This window comes from Megascapheus bottae, chromosome 26 (assembly GCF_031878675.1).
Source record: "Megascapheus bottae isolate mThoBot1 chromosome 26, mThoBot2.hap1, whole genome shotgun sequence".
NCBI classification, from domain to species: Eukaryota; Metazoa; Chordata; class Mammalia; order Rodentia; family Geomyidae; genus Megascapheus; species Megascapheus bottae.
Genome location: NC_143534.1, coordinates 12,936,285 through 12,951,340, shown reverse-complemented (window position 1 = coordinate 12,951,340; position 15,056 = coordinate 12,936,285). Strand labels below are relative to the sequence as shown.

General features: G+C 35.7%; 1 protein-coding gene across 1 annotated transcript in view; it reads right to left on the bottom strand.

Moving 5' to 3' along the window:
* The window catches only part of Stam (signal transducing adaptor molecule), a 37,367-nt gene that overhangs the window by 15,498 nt on the left and 6,813 nt on the right, over nt 1-15,056 (bottom strand). Inside the window, exons 2-6 of the mRNA XM_090318966.1 lie at nt 13,679-13,763; nt 5,996-6,071; nt 5,820-5,915; nt 3,859-4,005; nt 1,160-1,250 (exon numbers count right to left, since the gene is read on the bottom strand). Of these exons, the coding sequence (XP_090175092.1) occupies nt 1,160-1,250; nt 3,859-4,005; nt 5,820-5,915; nt 5,996-6,071; nt 13,679-13,763 (495 nt within the window). The remainder of the gene's footprint in view (nt 1-1,159; nt 1,251-3,858; nt 4,006-5,819; nt 5,916-5,995; nt 6,072-13,678; nt 13,764-15,056) is intronic.

Below are 15,056 nucleotides of genomic sequence, written 5' to 3'. Positions count from 1 at the left end.
AACAATCCCAAAAGGTACAAAAACATGACTCTCAAACAGGTAAAGTTTTTCCCTCACAATATTAAAAAACTAAAACCAATCTTCACATAGTAAACAAAATCATTGTCAACTGTGTTCATTCATTCACAAGTAAAAATATAAAGACAGATTAACAAAAATGTTCTTGACTATTTTAGCCATGGACTTGGGTTTGAACTCAGGTCCTTAAACTTGCTAAGGAATCACCATACTACCAGAGCCACTCCACCAGGTCATGACTATTACTTTTACTGATAAAGTTTAAACTCTGCTGGACAATAAAAATATACTTTCAAAACTGTTTTGTAACATTTGTAAACATTGTAAATGTTTAATATTTTCTTTAAGTTCTCAAAATGATCATCAAAATCAGCTGGAAAATTTAAGTGTGCCAAATATCACTGCAGACTTACTTAACCAGTCTCCTAGGAGGTATCTAAAAACATAGATCTTGTTACTTCAAATCTATTAGTCACAAAAATTAAACGTGCCAATATCAATTGTTTGTAGTAAATTATAACCATAATTAAGCTTCCACATATTGTTTATGGAGAAATAAAATCATTCAAACATTTAGCACAGCTGAACATATATACTTATTCCATTATCCAACAGTATCATTTAGTCATCCCTAGGTAGTCACATACATATAAGCAAGAGAATAAGTAGATGGACATTTACCATGCACTGTCAGTGTAGGAAAAAAAACAAAACAAAACAAATGCTTACCAGCAGAGGAAAGACATATATTACTACACAGGAATATTAAATAGTAAAAAAAAAAAAAAAATGATCTCAAACATAATGAATGAAAAAAATCAAGTTAAATTAGTACTTCTGATTTCTTATGAAAAAAGAATTTTGTGAACAACAAAAATATGTGATAGTTTTTTCTTGATGTACAGTATGGTGAAAATACCAAAATGTAGACTGAAAGTACATATATGGTAGTAGTTGCCTCTGAAGAGTAAAGAAATGGCACTGAAGAGGGAGTATGATTTCTGCCTTAGTTATATCTCTCAATATCTAAAGAAAAAGCTATGGCCAGAGATGTGGTTCAGTATAGAGCACCATTCTAGCAAGCACAAGGCCCTAAATTCAACCCCTAGAACCACCCCAAGAAAAAAATATAATGACGAACCTTTCGCTAAGTCTTCTTCTTCTTTCTTGTTGGCAGCAGTGCCAGAATCCTTGGCTACTAGAGCTGGACTTGCTTTTGCTTGTTCTGCAGCCTAATGCACACATGAAACGAACACAATATTTTAGACTGGCTCTTAAAATTTCCAACCAATTCCTAGTCTAAGAACTTGTATCAATCTACTGCTTTCATCAATCTAATATAGATTTCTAAAGAAAGAATCCAATTTGGAAAAGATGCTACCTTAAAGAGAGAAGGAACAGAGTCAAAATCAGGAGATAGAGAACAAAAGCAACTAGACACTTGAGTGAAAAGCAAGCAGAGTACAAGTGGCCCATACCTGCAATCAGAGCTACTAAGGAGAATGAGATCTAAGGACCATGGTTCCAAGCCAGCCTGGACAGGAAAGTCTGTGAGACTCTGCTCTCCAATTAACCCCCAGATAACTGAAAGTAGAGCTATGACTCAAAGTGGTAGAATGCTAGCTTTGAGCAAAAGAGCTTAGAGCACCCAGGCTCTGAGTTCAAGCCCCATGACTGACCAAAGTGGGGGAGAAAAAAAGAGTCAAAAAAATATATTCTACCCCCTCACATATGCATACAAGATTAAACTCAAAGAGGTTAGAAAATAGAAGCAGATGATTATTTTTAAAAAACAAATAGTTCAAAAACACTAAATATTGATTCAGTAGTTATCACTTCACAAACCAAAAAGTTAAGTTGTTATCTTCAGGAAGTTAGATTTGTAGCAATGTAAGTGGTTCTAAACTGCTGTTATAAACTAAAATACAAGTAGTTAACTTTGGTAGTATGCTACTGCTCAAATTAAACACAGCACACAAATAAGATAATGTATAGTAAGTACACATACAATGTGATTCGCATGTCTAGAATTACAGGCCTCTCATTTTTGCATGCATTCAATCCAAATCAAAAGTCAGCCTATTTTGCCAGGCTCATTTCAACTATTCTACCAGACCCAAGAAGCTGATAGCAGTTCCTGAGCAACATATGTACTGGCCTAGCTTATACTCCACTTACTCCTACATACAATGTTGTGCCTCCTCTAGTTTCACCAAGTTCCCCACTGTTCAGTGAACTCACCAGCCAGTAGGCTGAGTTTCTCCTAAACTCTGTAATTATACATTCTTCTGTGAAACTCTGATAACACTTTCAAACAAGGTATGATGAGAGATGGTGATTAAAATCCAAGTTTCAGGGTCAGAAAAACATGGTTGCAAATCCCACATTCACTGCTCTCTAGCTGTATTATCCACAAAATGCTTATCAATGAATCACGTTTTGCCTAACAAATTCTAAAATAGGTATACAAAATGCACTTCTAGGAACAGGAGTGTGGTCTAGTGACAGAGTGCTTGCCTAGCATGCATGAAGCCCTGGGTTTGATTCCTCATTACCCTATACAGAGATAGAGCTGGAAGTGGTGCTGTGGCACCAGTGGTGAAGTGATAACCTAGAGAATGCCCAAGGACATTGCCTAGGCCCTGAGTTTAAGCCCCAGGACTAGAGGAGGGCAGGAAGCAATTCTACCAAGTAGCTTGACTGGTTTCCTGAAGTCAATCTACTGTTTGATAAATACACTGTTTCTGGTGACAAGAATTTATATTTTGGATTGCGTTAAATAAAATTATCCCTTAATTACAGAATTCAAATTATACTTAATAAAAGCTAACAATAATGCATGAAAATGCTGCAAAGTTCTATTATTGTAAAAGTAATTGTAAACTTTTTCCCCCATAGGAGAAAAATGTCCTTTGCTCCCATGCTCTCTCAGACATATTCATAGAGCTTCACAATCTTTAAGAGCACGCCAATAAAATGGAAATGCTCTGGAAAGAGACTCTAGATAGCTATGGGTGAAAGCAGTAATTACATGATTCCTTAAAGTGGTAAGTAGAGATGGCAAGTCCTTCACAGAGAGGGTGTTCCAGTCATTTCCAGCATTGGTCCTGATCCAGCCAGTAGGGCCAGACACTAAATTAAATGCCACACACTTTCAGCCACCTACACTTCAGTTGGGCACCCTAAAGGATGGTATCTAGAAAAGAAATACAGAAGATATCACTTCATCTTTTTCCTATATGACATAAATCAGAGATTGATCCCACAATGCTGTGGGGGGGGAGGTGTTTTGGAGGAAAGTTAATCAGTTCAATAATATCTGTTGAGCAAAAGGAAGAGGACTTGTATGGGGATCAGTTCTTATTCAGGAAAAGTAGTTTATGTGCATCTCTTTGTTTCTTCCATTTCCTTCCCATTCTTAATATTATTTCCTAATAAAAACAACTTATAAACTCATCCCTAAAGTTTAAAGATAACTGGATTTTTGAGCTGTCATTCTTTGTAGATAAAATGAGAGCATTATAAAAATGTATTGAGACTGTCAGGACTACCTGACTTAATATAAAGTAATTTTGATTTTAACTACATTAAACTATGTTTAAAAGTTTACAATTGCAATATATTAAACCACTTGATTTATAATGGAGAAACAGTGGTAGAGTTGAGGATGAGGCATATCAATATTCCACTATGGCATTTTGGACACCTTTGAATACAAGAATAGCATAAATACTTCATTTAAAGTAGCACAATCAATCCAGAAATGCAGCAGAGAAAGCATGTCAAACATATATACTACAGCAGAAAAGCAAACCATAAAATAAGAGATTATCAAAATACCTGAGAGCCAATAGCTGGAAAAGTAACTCCTTGTTCCTTAAGGTTTTTAATCATTGCTGATATTAGACTAAGTTGTGGGTCATTCTTAAATTCATCTGTCCACTCCACCATTAGTGCCTTTAATTTCTCACAAACTTTAGGATGACCCTAACAAACAAGGAAAAAGACTGAAGAAGTACCTACTTTTTCTCTAGACATTTAATACAGACATGTTAAAGAATTACAATATTTGAAATAGAGAAGTCTGGTATACATATATATTTGAATCATAATTTACTCCTAGTTATAAACCCATGTGAAAATAAGAAAATACAATTATTAGAAATGCTATTTTAAGGGCCTAGAGTGTGGCCTAGTGGTAGAGTGCTTACCAACCATGCACAAAGCCCTGGGTTCAATTCCTCAGTACCACAAACATAGAAAAAGCCATAAGTGGTACTATGGCTCAAGTGGTAGAGCACAAACCTTGAGAATACCTAAGGATAGTGCTCAGGCCTGAAGTTCTAGCTCCAGGACTCAAGGGAAAAAAAATATTTTAACACTGTGAGGACAATGAAATACATGCATATGTATAATTACATATGAATCACATCAAAACTAAAACATTAGATATGTGATAACTTAATTAGGAAAATCAGAAAGGACTTTTCAGAGAATTCTGCAACTGTACATCAGAAAGATTTTCAAAATGTAGTTTAACCCTTGAGCCCACCACCCCATCCATCCCTTTTGCTTTAGTCATTTTTCAAATAAAGGCTGATGTTTATGTCTAGGCCAGCCTGCAATATGACATTCCTAGTTAGCCTCTTGCTCATAGGGACGACAAGAATATACTTTTATACCCAGCTTTAATTAGTTATGATATTTGTTTGGTTTTTCATTTGACCTTGTTTTATGATTCTCCCAATCTCTGCCTCCCCACTTCCCAAATAGCTAGCACAAATGTTTACTAAGAAAACTCATTACTTATTAATTTTTTTTAATTCCCTGAATTATAGAATTGAAGTTTTGGTCTCACATGCAAGTAAGTTGGCAATTTTAGGGCCACCCAGGTTCCCCAGCTGTGTTTCTTTGTCCACTGGGTGGTCTGGCTAGCTACATATTTTCTTCTACAGACCTGAACCCAAACAAGGACCCTAAACATTCCCAGGCATTGATAAAAGTGGTCCAAGTGGTTGTCTAAATAACTAAAAGATCACAGATGTTGGTAAACACTTGCCTTTGCCTGAGATAAATTTCTTAAACCCTCAGAGAAACTCCATGTTCTGACCACCTCTTTCAAGACAGAACTAAATAAAACATACTTTTCTCAGTGTCATCAGGAAGAGAGCACTACCAGCCTAATGTACAGAAGTTCCACTAACGAATGCTTTGAAATGATTAGTGCTTCTTCCTTTGGAATCACAATTGGCCCATCTCAGGATGATTTGGGACAATCTCCAGCAGGAAATCCTGTCACCACTTTTTGCACAACTGAAGATTTGGTCTGACATGAAAATGATAGCCGTATAGTGCTAAAATATATATAACATTAAAATCCTGTATTGGCCATCATGTCTGATGAAAATTCAACAGCGCTTAATGGCTGGCAGTCTTTTCTGAAGAGGTCAACATTAGAAAAATAGTTCTGTGGCTACAAAAAAAATGGTGATAAAAACTCTGGCTAAAATATACAGGTATTATTTAACTAGATAAAGAAATATGGATGCTTTAACTATATAAAGAAATATGGGTGTTTTCTTAGAGGAAGGAAATGAAGACAGGAAAAGTTAAAACTCATTTTATTGTGGCTTGAGAAAAATCAACTCTCAAATTCATATGGAAAGCACAGTATAGACTTATCTAGACCAGACACAGCATAGGAAACATACAGAATAGTCTTCTGTGACTGGAACTGTGTTGGAGAAGACCATTAGAATACATGAAGAAGACGATCTATTTCTGAAAATAACACTCCTTACCTTATTTAACACGTTGCTTACTTCACTAGCAAAGTCTCGTGAACATACTTCTAAATGAAAAATTTTGCCACAGTTTGATACACATGCTCCTAGAAGCTGGAAACATAAAACAGAAGTTAAAAGGGCTCATTTCTATCAAATACTTTCAGGGTACAGCTTAAAATGAAATGACTTACAGTCAGAGCTTGCATAGCAACATGGGGGTCTTTATGGTTCACTCGCCTCATAATAGACCGGAGACAATCTTTAGGTCTGCAAAATGAGAAATGTAATGGTTAATATATCTAGTCTTCCCCCTCAAGTGTTTACAGTCAACAGACCACTATACAAAAGTAATGACAAGGTAGGGTAGTATAATTTTTATTAATGATACGCTTAAAAAATTGTACACCAACTAGTTCCTTTCAAATTTTTCAAATAAAATTAACTCTCTTGCATACTAACCATAATTTAGACATTTTGGTCTAATTGTACATGAAAGGCTTTAAAAATAGATCTTGGTAGGCTCAAGATTTTCAGTTCCAGCTGTGATAGAATTAATGTGGCCAGATCAACATTCCTGTTGTACAATTCGAAAACTGAGAAAGTAAGTTTTAAATATATATGAAAACATGTGTCCCACAAACACAACATGTCATCCCATGTGGATAAGTTTAGTTTACATGGATGCAAGAGTATAATTAAGATACTCCCTTCTTGATAAGGATAAAACACTCTGTGGTAGTTTCCCATGTTGTGTCTTCCGCTGTGACTGTGACCACTGGTCCAATTTCTAATTTAGGTCCATCCTCTGAGCTCACTACCCACCCGCCTACATCTCAGGATGCATCTTAGATGCACAGAAGGTGCATCTCTTCTTGCTTTAAGTCTGAAGTCAAATGATACTACTGGCCATTTATTTAAAGGAAAATAAACCTGCTATAATAAGTCAGAAGTCAAATGATATTACTGTCCATTTATTTAAAGGAAAAATAAATCTGCTGTAGTAGTATTAATATACTACATATAATTACATATAACAGATTTACACACAAACACAAATATTGGGGTCAATAGGCTTCAGGCAGTACTGCTGAATGATAATTCCCCAAGAGAGAAAACACATTAATTAAACTATAAGGCTGTCACAATCTCCTTCCCATATTCTCAACTATCTAACCACAGATTACGGTGCAAGGATGGTGAACCAAAGAACAAAATTTCTTTCTACTCCCTGAACTGAGTAGAAAGAGATCAAACCAGGCACGGTGGCGCCTATAATCCCAGCTACTCAAGAGGCTGAGATCTGAGGATTGTGGTTCAAAGCCAGCTGGAGCACAAAAGACCCTGAGATTCTTATCTCTAATTAATCACTAGAAAAAGCGGGAAGTGGGGCTGTGGATCCAGAGATAGGGGGGTAGCCTGGGGCTGAAGAGCACAGGGACAACAACCAGGCCCAGGGGTAGGGCAGTAGTCTTGAGCAGTAGAGCTCAGGGACAGCGCCCAGGCCCAGAGTTCAAGACCCATGACCTCCCCACCCCCCCACACACAAAAAGGAATCAAAATTCAGGAAGCCTGAATGTGGATGGTACTATCCCATATGCTGATACTCAAATGGTAAACAGAGAAAAGCTCATTAACACAGTCATTCTCTCTCTACTTTTTGACCTCCTTCATGCAAGCTGCTGTGTTCCACTGTTTCTCCTCCGCCATGGTGGACTGATACTTCTGAAAATTAAGAGCCTTTGTAATCCCAGCTACTCAGGAGGCTGAGATCTAATCAATGAGACTCTTATCTCCAATTAACCACCCAACAGAAAAAAGTGAAGCTGCAGCTCAAGTGGTAAAGGGCAGCTTGAGCAAAAAAGCACAAGAACAGTGCTCAAGTCCTAGGATCAGCACAAAAAGAAAATAATAATCAGCAACTACTATCATTTTATCCTTCAAATTCTACAAAATTAATAAATCAATGATTTACTACCAAAATATATCCATTAGGCAATTAAAAAGTTACATCATGATTTCCACTTTTGGTCAACTACCTTTAGCTAAGGAACAGAAATAAACATATAAACTAATAGCACAATTTAATTCAGAAGTCAATTATAAATTTTAATTTTAACTTATGGGGAATAATCAAACTACTATAATACATATGAAGACACAAACTAACAGAGAAAATAATTATAAGACTTGATAATAAAACTGCTACTGTTCAAAAGTCCAAAAGTCCTCTTGATTTCTAAACAGACCAATTTATCATATGACCTAATTAGCATTCTTCACTACTTACTCATAACTGGAAGGGTACACTAACAACCATGTGACTATCTTGACAAGCTTGAAAAATTTTCAGAATGTTCCTTACAAGTTTTAAGTCCAATATAATTAAATATGGATTTTTTTATCTAAAGCAAAGAGGGTTGGATCTAGTGTTACCTAAGATTGATATAGTGACTCAAATTATGAAATAATTCTTTTTCAATAGTTGAATTATTGAAGTATGTCAAATATTCCATATGCCACTTACCAAAACAGAGGTTAAATTACAAAATGATTTCTAAATTTGTCCAATTCTAATAGGTATAAATGAAATACATTTTAAGAGTGACAGGGTAGGTGAAGGATTCAAATAAATGCAAAACAGTATATATACTATGATAATTATGTATTAATGGAAAACACATTATGTAATGAAACAATAGAAAGATATAAAAGCAGAAGTTACTGCCTATAGGATGTAGTGGTAGAAACAGGTATACAAATTAGATCTATCAGTTTTCATCTTTTAGCCAAGCATGACAGTGAGCACTGTAAACCATCACACTTAAGAGACTGAGGCAGGAAGATCAAAACTCCAGGGGAGCTTAAGCTACATATGGAAAGCCTGTCTTAAAGCCCTAACAAATTAAGAGAATTTTTTTACATCACTGAGAGCCACATTTCTGGGTCACAGATTTACCCAAATAAATTTTACAACAATAGCCCATTCCCCCACCCTGAAAACATTAGATTTTTTTCAAATACAACTGTAAGACAATGGTTTCATAGAAAGCTGGAGGCAGGGAAGGGAAAAAAGGGTTTACAATAAAGTGTATTACTCCATTTATGTTTTAAGTAATTTTGTTTGTGTGTGTGCGCGCGTGTAAGCATGCCTGTGCATGTATTACTGGTATAAACTGCCTTAATTGAAAAACATAAAATTACTGAAATAGAAGTGCTTTTTCCTAACATCCTTCTACCAATCCTGTCCCTATTCTCCAATTAAATACACATCCATATTTTATAAAATTTTAGGGTAATATCAAATGGCAACAAATCTGGATTCTAGATTGTTAAAAAAAAATCCAGATTGTTGCTTACAATCACCTTGTAGACTGTTTTCTAATTCATGTATTTCTTTTACTTTATAAAAAACTTAACATGAATTTGTACCATCAGAACCACCTTCTCTTTTCCCTTTCATCAAAATTATGTATACCAGTCTTCACTACACCACGTCAGTTCTCAAGAATGTCTCACTGACTGGGCACTCCATGGCTCATGCCTATAATCCTAGCTACTCAGGAGGCTGAAATCTGACGACTGCAGTAGAAAGCCAGCCTAAGCGGGACAGTCCATGAAACTCTTATCTCCAATTAAGCCCCCAAAAAGCTGGAAGTACAGCTGTGACTCAGGTAAGAGAGTGCCTTAAGCACAAAAGGTCAGGGACAGAGTTCAAGCCCTCCACAGGTACCACCACCAAAAAACAAAACTACAACACTGTACAGATTCTTATGGCCAGCAGCAACCCATTTCTAAACAAAGCTATTTACATTCCTAAATAACATAAACCAGAGCTCAGTAATTTTTCCACAAACACTCACTGAATGACTTAAACAAATTAAACAAAATATAAGTGTTTGGCGCTGCTGCTGGGAGGGTAGAATGAGTTACTGTGAAGTAGGCACAATATGGACGTACTTAATGCCACTCAACTGCTCACTTACAGGTGCTTAGGGTAAGTTCTATTTTATACATACCATACCACAATAAAGATCAATTAAAAATAAGTAACGTATTAAGAATGCCTCCATTATCCTACAGTTTATTGCTTACCTCTAAAAAATATTTTTATAACATAATTGATCTGTGAATATATAAGCCAATTCTATAATGAGTATTTATTAGGTTTGTAGGCATATAACCTAGGGCTCACAGTAATTTTAGAAGTGCATAAAATGTTTTAAGAAAATGTTTTAATATATAGTAAGCTTGTATTTTATGTTTAATGTTATCTTTATGTTGTGTATAATATTTTTATGTTTAATGTTATGTTTATGTATAATGTTATGTTATGCTTAATGCTTGTTTTAATATATAGTAAGCTTATTTTTCTTTTTAACCTTGCAATAACAAAATGCCCATTTTTAATAGAGAAAGGAGTCCATGAAATATACCTAAAGTCAGAAGGACCATAATGTGGCCCATATCCCCACCATCTCCTATATAACAATATCAAAGGAGAGCAAGATGCTGGGCATAGTGGCTCACACCTGTATTCTTAGAAGCTGAGATCTGAGGACTACAGTTCAAAGCCAGCCTGGGCACTAAAGTCTGTGAGACTCTTATGCTCAATTAACCTGTCAGAAAACCAGAAGTGGCTCAAGGGTAGGGCTGTAGCTTTGAGCTGAAGAGCTCAGGGACAACACCCAGGCCGCCCAGAGTTCAGGCAGAGACAAAAAAAAAAAGTACAGCAAGAAAGGAACAGAACCAATCAGTATGTAAAAATATTCTTAAGGAAAAGCCACATACCTAAAAAGTTACTAAGTACCTAACATTTTAAAAAAACTCAATAATATTAAAATGGTACCAATTTTTATATAATCCTTTGCAAACAACTCCCTAACAATACCTACGAAGACTTGCCATACCGACAAACCAATATATGTATGGAAATTAATGAGGATGTAAAAAACCAACAACTTAAGGGTTGTATGGGGAGGAAAAGAGGAAAAAAGAAGAAAACTGATCAAAGAATAAAGAAAACTACCTATCATGCCTTAATTTATTAAAGTTGCCAATATTTCCAAAATGAGGTCATATATTCAGTGTGATTTCAATTAAAATCCCCAAAGATAACTCAAATATTCCTGAGAGAAATCATATGGACTAAAAGTAAATTTTAAAAAGTAAAAACATGAATTTGTACTGAGACCTGACATAAGTAAAAACAAAATGCAATAAGAAAATTTTAACTGTTCTTCTGGAGACACTGAGGTTTGATGGTACTAGAGTTTGGTGGTACTGGACTTAAGAGTCTTGGGTTTGCTAGGGACACCAATCACTCAACCACTCTGAAGATCTAGTACTAGGGTTTGAACTCAGAACATTCTACCACTTGAATCATGGTCCTTTAAAAAAAAAAATCAATCTTTGGGGCAATGAAAGTGGCAAGATACTGTCTTACACTTAAAAGTAATGAAGACAAAATAACTAAGGCTGGGAAAGCAGAAGACAAAGAGCTTGCCAGCAAGCCAGCAATTCCTAGGTTTGATAGCAAATAGTACCACACACACAAACAGTAAAAATAATAAAATATAGTATATAAAGATGGATCTGGGGTGATACTCAATTCTCTATTAACAACCTATCACAGCGGATAACTTTAATCAAAAATGGGTATTTAACTATGTGCCAAGTACTACTATAAACATTTTATAATTTAGCTAACTTAAAAGATGTAACAGAGCTGGGAGCATAGCCTAGTGGTAGAAAGCTTGTGTTGCATGCACGAAGCACTGAGTTCCATTCCTCAGTACCACATACTCAGAAAAAGCCAGAAGTAGTGCTGTGGCTCAAGTGGCAGAGCACTAACCTTGAGCAAAAAGTCTCCAAGGGCAGTGCTCAGGCCCTGAGTTCAAGTCCCAGGACTGACAAAGAAAAAAAAGAAAAGATATAACAATACTCTATGAGGAGGATACAATTTTTATTCATATGTGGTAAACTAGAAAAGGAAGAGCCAGAAAGGCAACTTAACTCACCCAGTGCTGACATAGCTAAGTGGTGAATCAGAATTTGAACCCAGTATAATTCCTGAGTCCATGCCCTTAATCACTGAGCTTTCTGATTCTCTTTTCTATACAATAAAAATTGTCCATTATACAAACCTAAATTTATCACACAAATTACTGAAGTACAAGAGAAAACACAATAAGAATAAAGGCTTTTTGTTTTAGGGCCTTGAGATTGAACCTAGAACTTTGTGCATAATAAGCACAACCTTGACCACTGAGCTACATTCCTAGCCCTAAGAATGTTTTTGATAGGGTATTTTGAAAACTCAGAAAATCATGGAACTACTAACAAAGAAGAGGATGAAGAGGATAATGAAAGGCTTTATGAGAGAAATGACATCTAAAGTGGGCCTGGTGGGAAGTTAAGATACAGAGATAGGAAATAAGGAATACAAAGCCTGCTGAGGAAATTAAAAGAACTGAAAACACAAAACTGAGGTAAAAAGACATTGGCAAGTATAGTAACTGCACTAAAATGAATATCATACAGGAGAAACACTTGATTCAGAGAAGACAGAAGAGTTTAGATCTAGCTCACATAGACAGCAGAGAAGTAACATGAACACAATTGTCACAGTGCAATAGGACATAAAAAATTTTAAAAAAGAAAGACAAAAATGAAAATAAATGTTAGGAGGTTAATTCCAAGCAAGGTAAGGAATGTCTCAAGTAAAGAGGGCAAGTGAAAATGGACAAAGAAGAACAGATATGTATCACATTGCAGTTACTCATACCAATTACATTCATTAACTAAGTAAGAAATAAAACATAAAGATAACATGGGAACAGCGGGAGCCAAATTTGGAACAGTGGGGATAATAGATAACAATGAAGGAGGGGAGAAAACCTGGAGAAAAGCTGTTTCTTCCCAAATGTCCAGGCCCAAGAATTAAGCCAACATGATGAGAGAAAATATAGAAATAGGAAAAAAAGAACTTAGTAGTGACAAAATAAATGTGGAAGTTACTCTGGTATTTTAAGTACAACCAAACAATTAATTTGTCATTAACAAAAAGATGGAACAAAGGAAGGAAAGGTTTATAAGCAAAAAGAGATAAGATTCAGGCTTCTAGATAGTAAAACTGAGGGCTGTATAGTATGTAATATCTCAACACAATGCTGTGCCCACAGAACTAGTGCTTGGATAAAAAGAATTAGAGCTGAAAATAGATTTCACCCAGATAAAGACACCTGAAGCTTGAAACTTTTCAAAAGTACTAGAAAGGAAAAATAGTTCAAGGACAGTTTAAGGAACACCTACATCTCATGGGAAAGGAAGAGCCCAAGGTCATGTCAGAGGGTTCAGATCACCATATAAAGAATGAAGCACAAAGTACATGCATGCAAATAAGGTGGGATGCCTATGAGCCCAACCCAGGCAGAAAAGTATGTAAGATTCTTATTTCCAAGAAACTACCAAAAAGTCAGAATCGTGCATATATGACAAAGAAAATAACTCAATCATGAACCCTTGAAACTAAGAAATCACTCTGACTCTAAAGTCAGAAAAATTTAGATTTCAGAAGAAAAATAATGGAGTAGAATGAAGTAATCTCCCACTCCTTTTCTTCATTAGTTTTTCTCTCCCAGTCCTTAGGCTTGAACTATCTTTGGGCCTGGTCACTATCTTCGGACTCTACCAAGACTTGTGCTCTACCACTTGAGCCACAGCATGACTTCTAACTTTTATTGTGTGTGCGGTACCAAGGAATCGAACCTAGGGCTTCATGCATGCTAGGCAAGCACACTACCACTACTCCCGGCTTTTTATTCATTTTTATAAAAAAGATGACTAAAAACATTTTTGAAACTTTGAACACTTACCCAGTACGTGACTGGCCAACCTTATCACAAATATCCAAGATGAGGCCCCAGTCCTCAGCAGTGTTCATCTCACTGGTTGCTTTCTCTGTAGATTTTAAGAAGAATTGCAAAAACATTATTGTAAAAATCACCACATGTAGTCACATTCAAATCACCAACCTGTAATTGGTTCAAGTCCCAACAATTGTCAATACTTTAGTAAGATTTTTCATGTATATTTTTAAAAGGTGAAAGTAAAACTTCAGTATCTGTCACCTTTTAGTTATCTTTTATTTAGCATGAAATATCTGCCATTGATTTTCCATTATTTTAAAAATAATTATATCAGGGTTTATTCCATCTACAAATATACTACAGTAAGAACTATCTTCATTTTCAAAAGACTCTTAACTTTTTTTTGCCAATGAATGGATGTGGGCTAGGCACAAATCTCTGTTACAATGTTTCAAGGAATCAATTATTTATCCAATTTTGTTGATTTAGTTTAGATTACAGAAAGAACAACAAAAAACAAACAAGCTTTGTTTACTTTTCCTTAGACACTTGCCTTCAATAAAGAGGTATGACAGACTGAGTACAATCATCTAACTTAAACTCTTACGTTCCTTTCCTTAATTATAAAAGGAGTTTTTAGACATACAAAGACAAAGCAAATATAATAAACTTTTCATAGCTACAGCATCTCAAAGGCTTTGTAAAATACACATATATAGTATATATGTTATACACTGTGTGCGCGTGTGCACACGCGCGCGCATACACACACACACACACACACACAGAAAGTAGAATCAAGACAGGAGTAAGAAAAAGTTCTTAGGAATAAGCCTCTTGTATACACTGACTGCACAGAAGTTTGGAAATGAAAGTGAAGAAAAAGGACTCACAATTAAGAGAACAGGTAAGACTGTAGGAAATGTAGGTAAGTCACTAATTTTGCTTTTCTTACTCAGGATAGTACCTCTTCACAACTGGAGAGTAAAAATGAAGCTTTGTTTTCTAGAAGTCAAGTAGAGCTTTTCTAGACTAGTAGACACTGGGTACACAGAATCAACATTAGCACAAAAAATACAAGAACTACTTTTTGTTTCTAATTCAGTACTTAATAGATGACTTGGAAGTCATTACTCCAATCTAAACAAATAAAAAAACCTGCTAACTGAAAAATAACTTCTTAGCTACTTCAGAAAAGGAAGTTCTTGCTGGGTATGGTGGCTCCCACTTATAATCCTAGCTACTCAGGAGGCTGAGATCTGAGGATCGCAGTTCAAAGCCAGCCCAGGCACTAAAAATCCATGGGACTCTTATCTCCAATTAATCAACAGAAAACCGAAAGTGGTGCTATGGCTTAAGGGGTAAGGCAGTAGTGTTGAGCTGA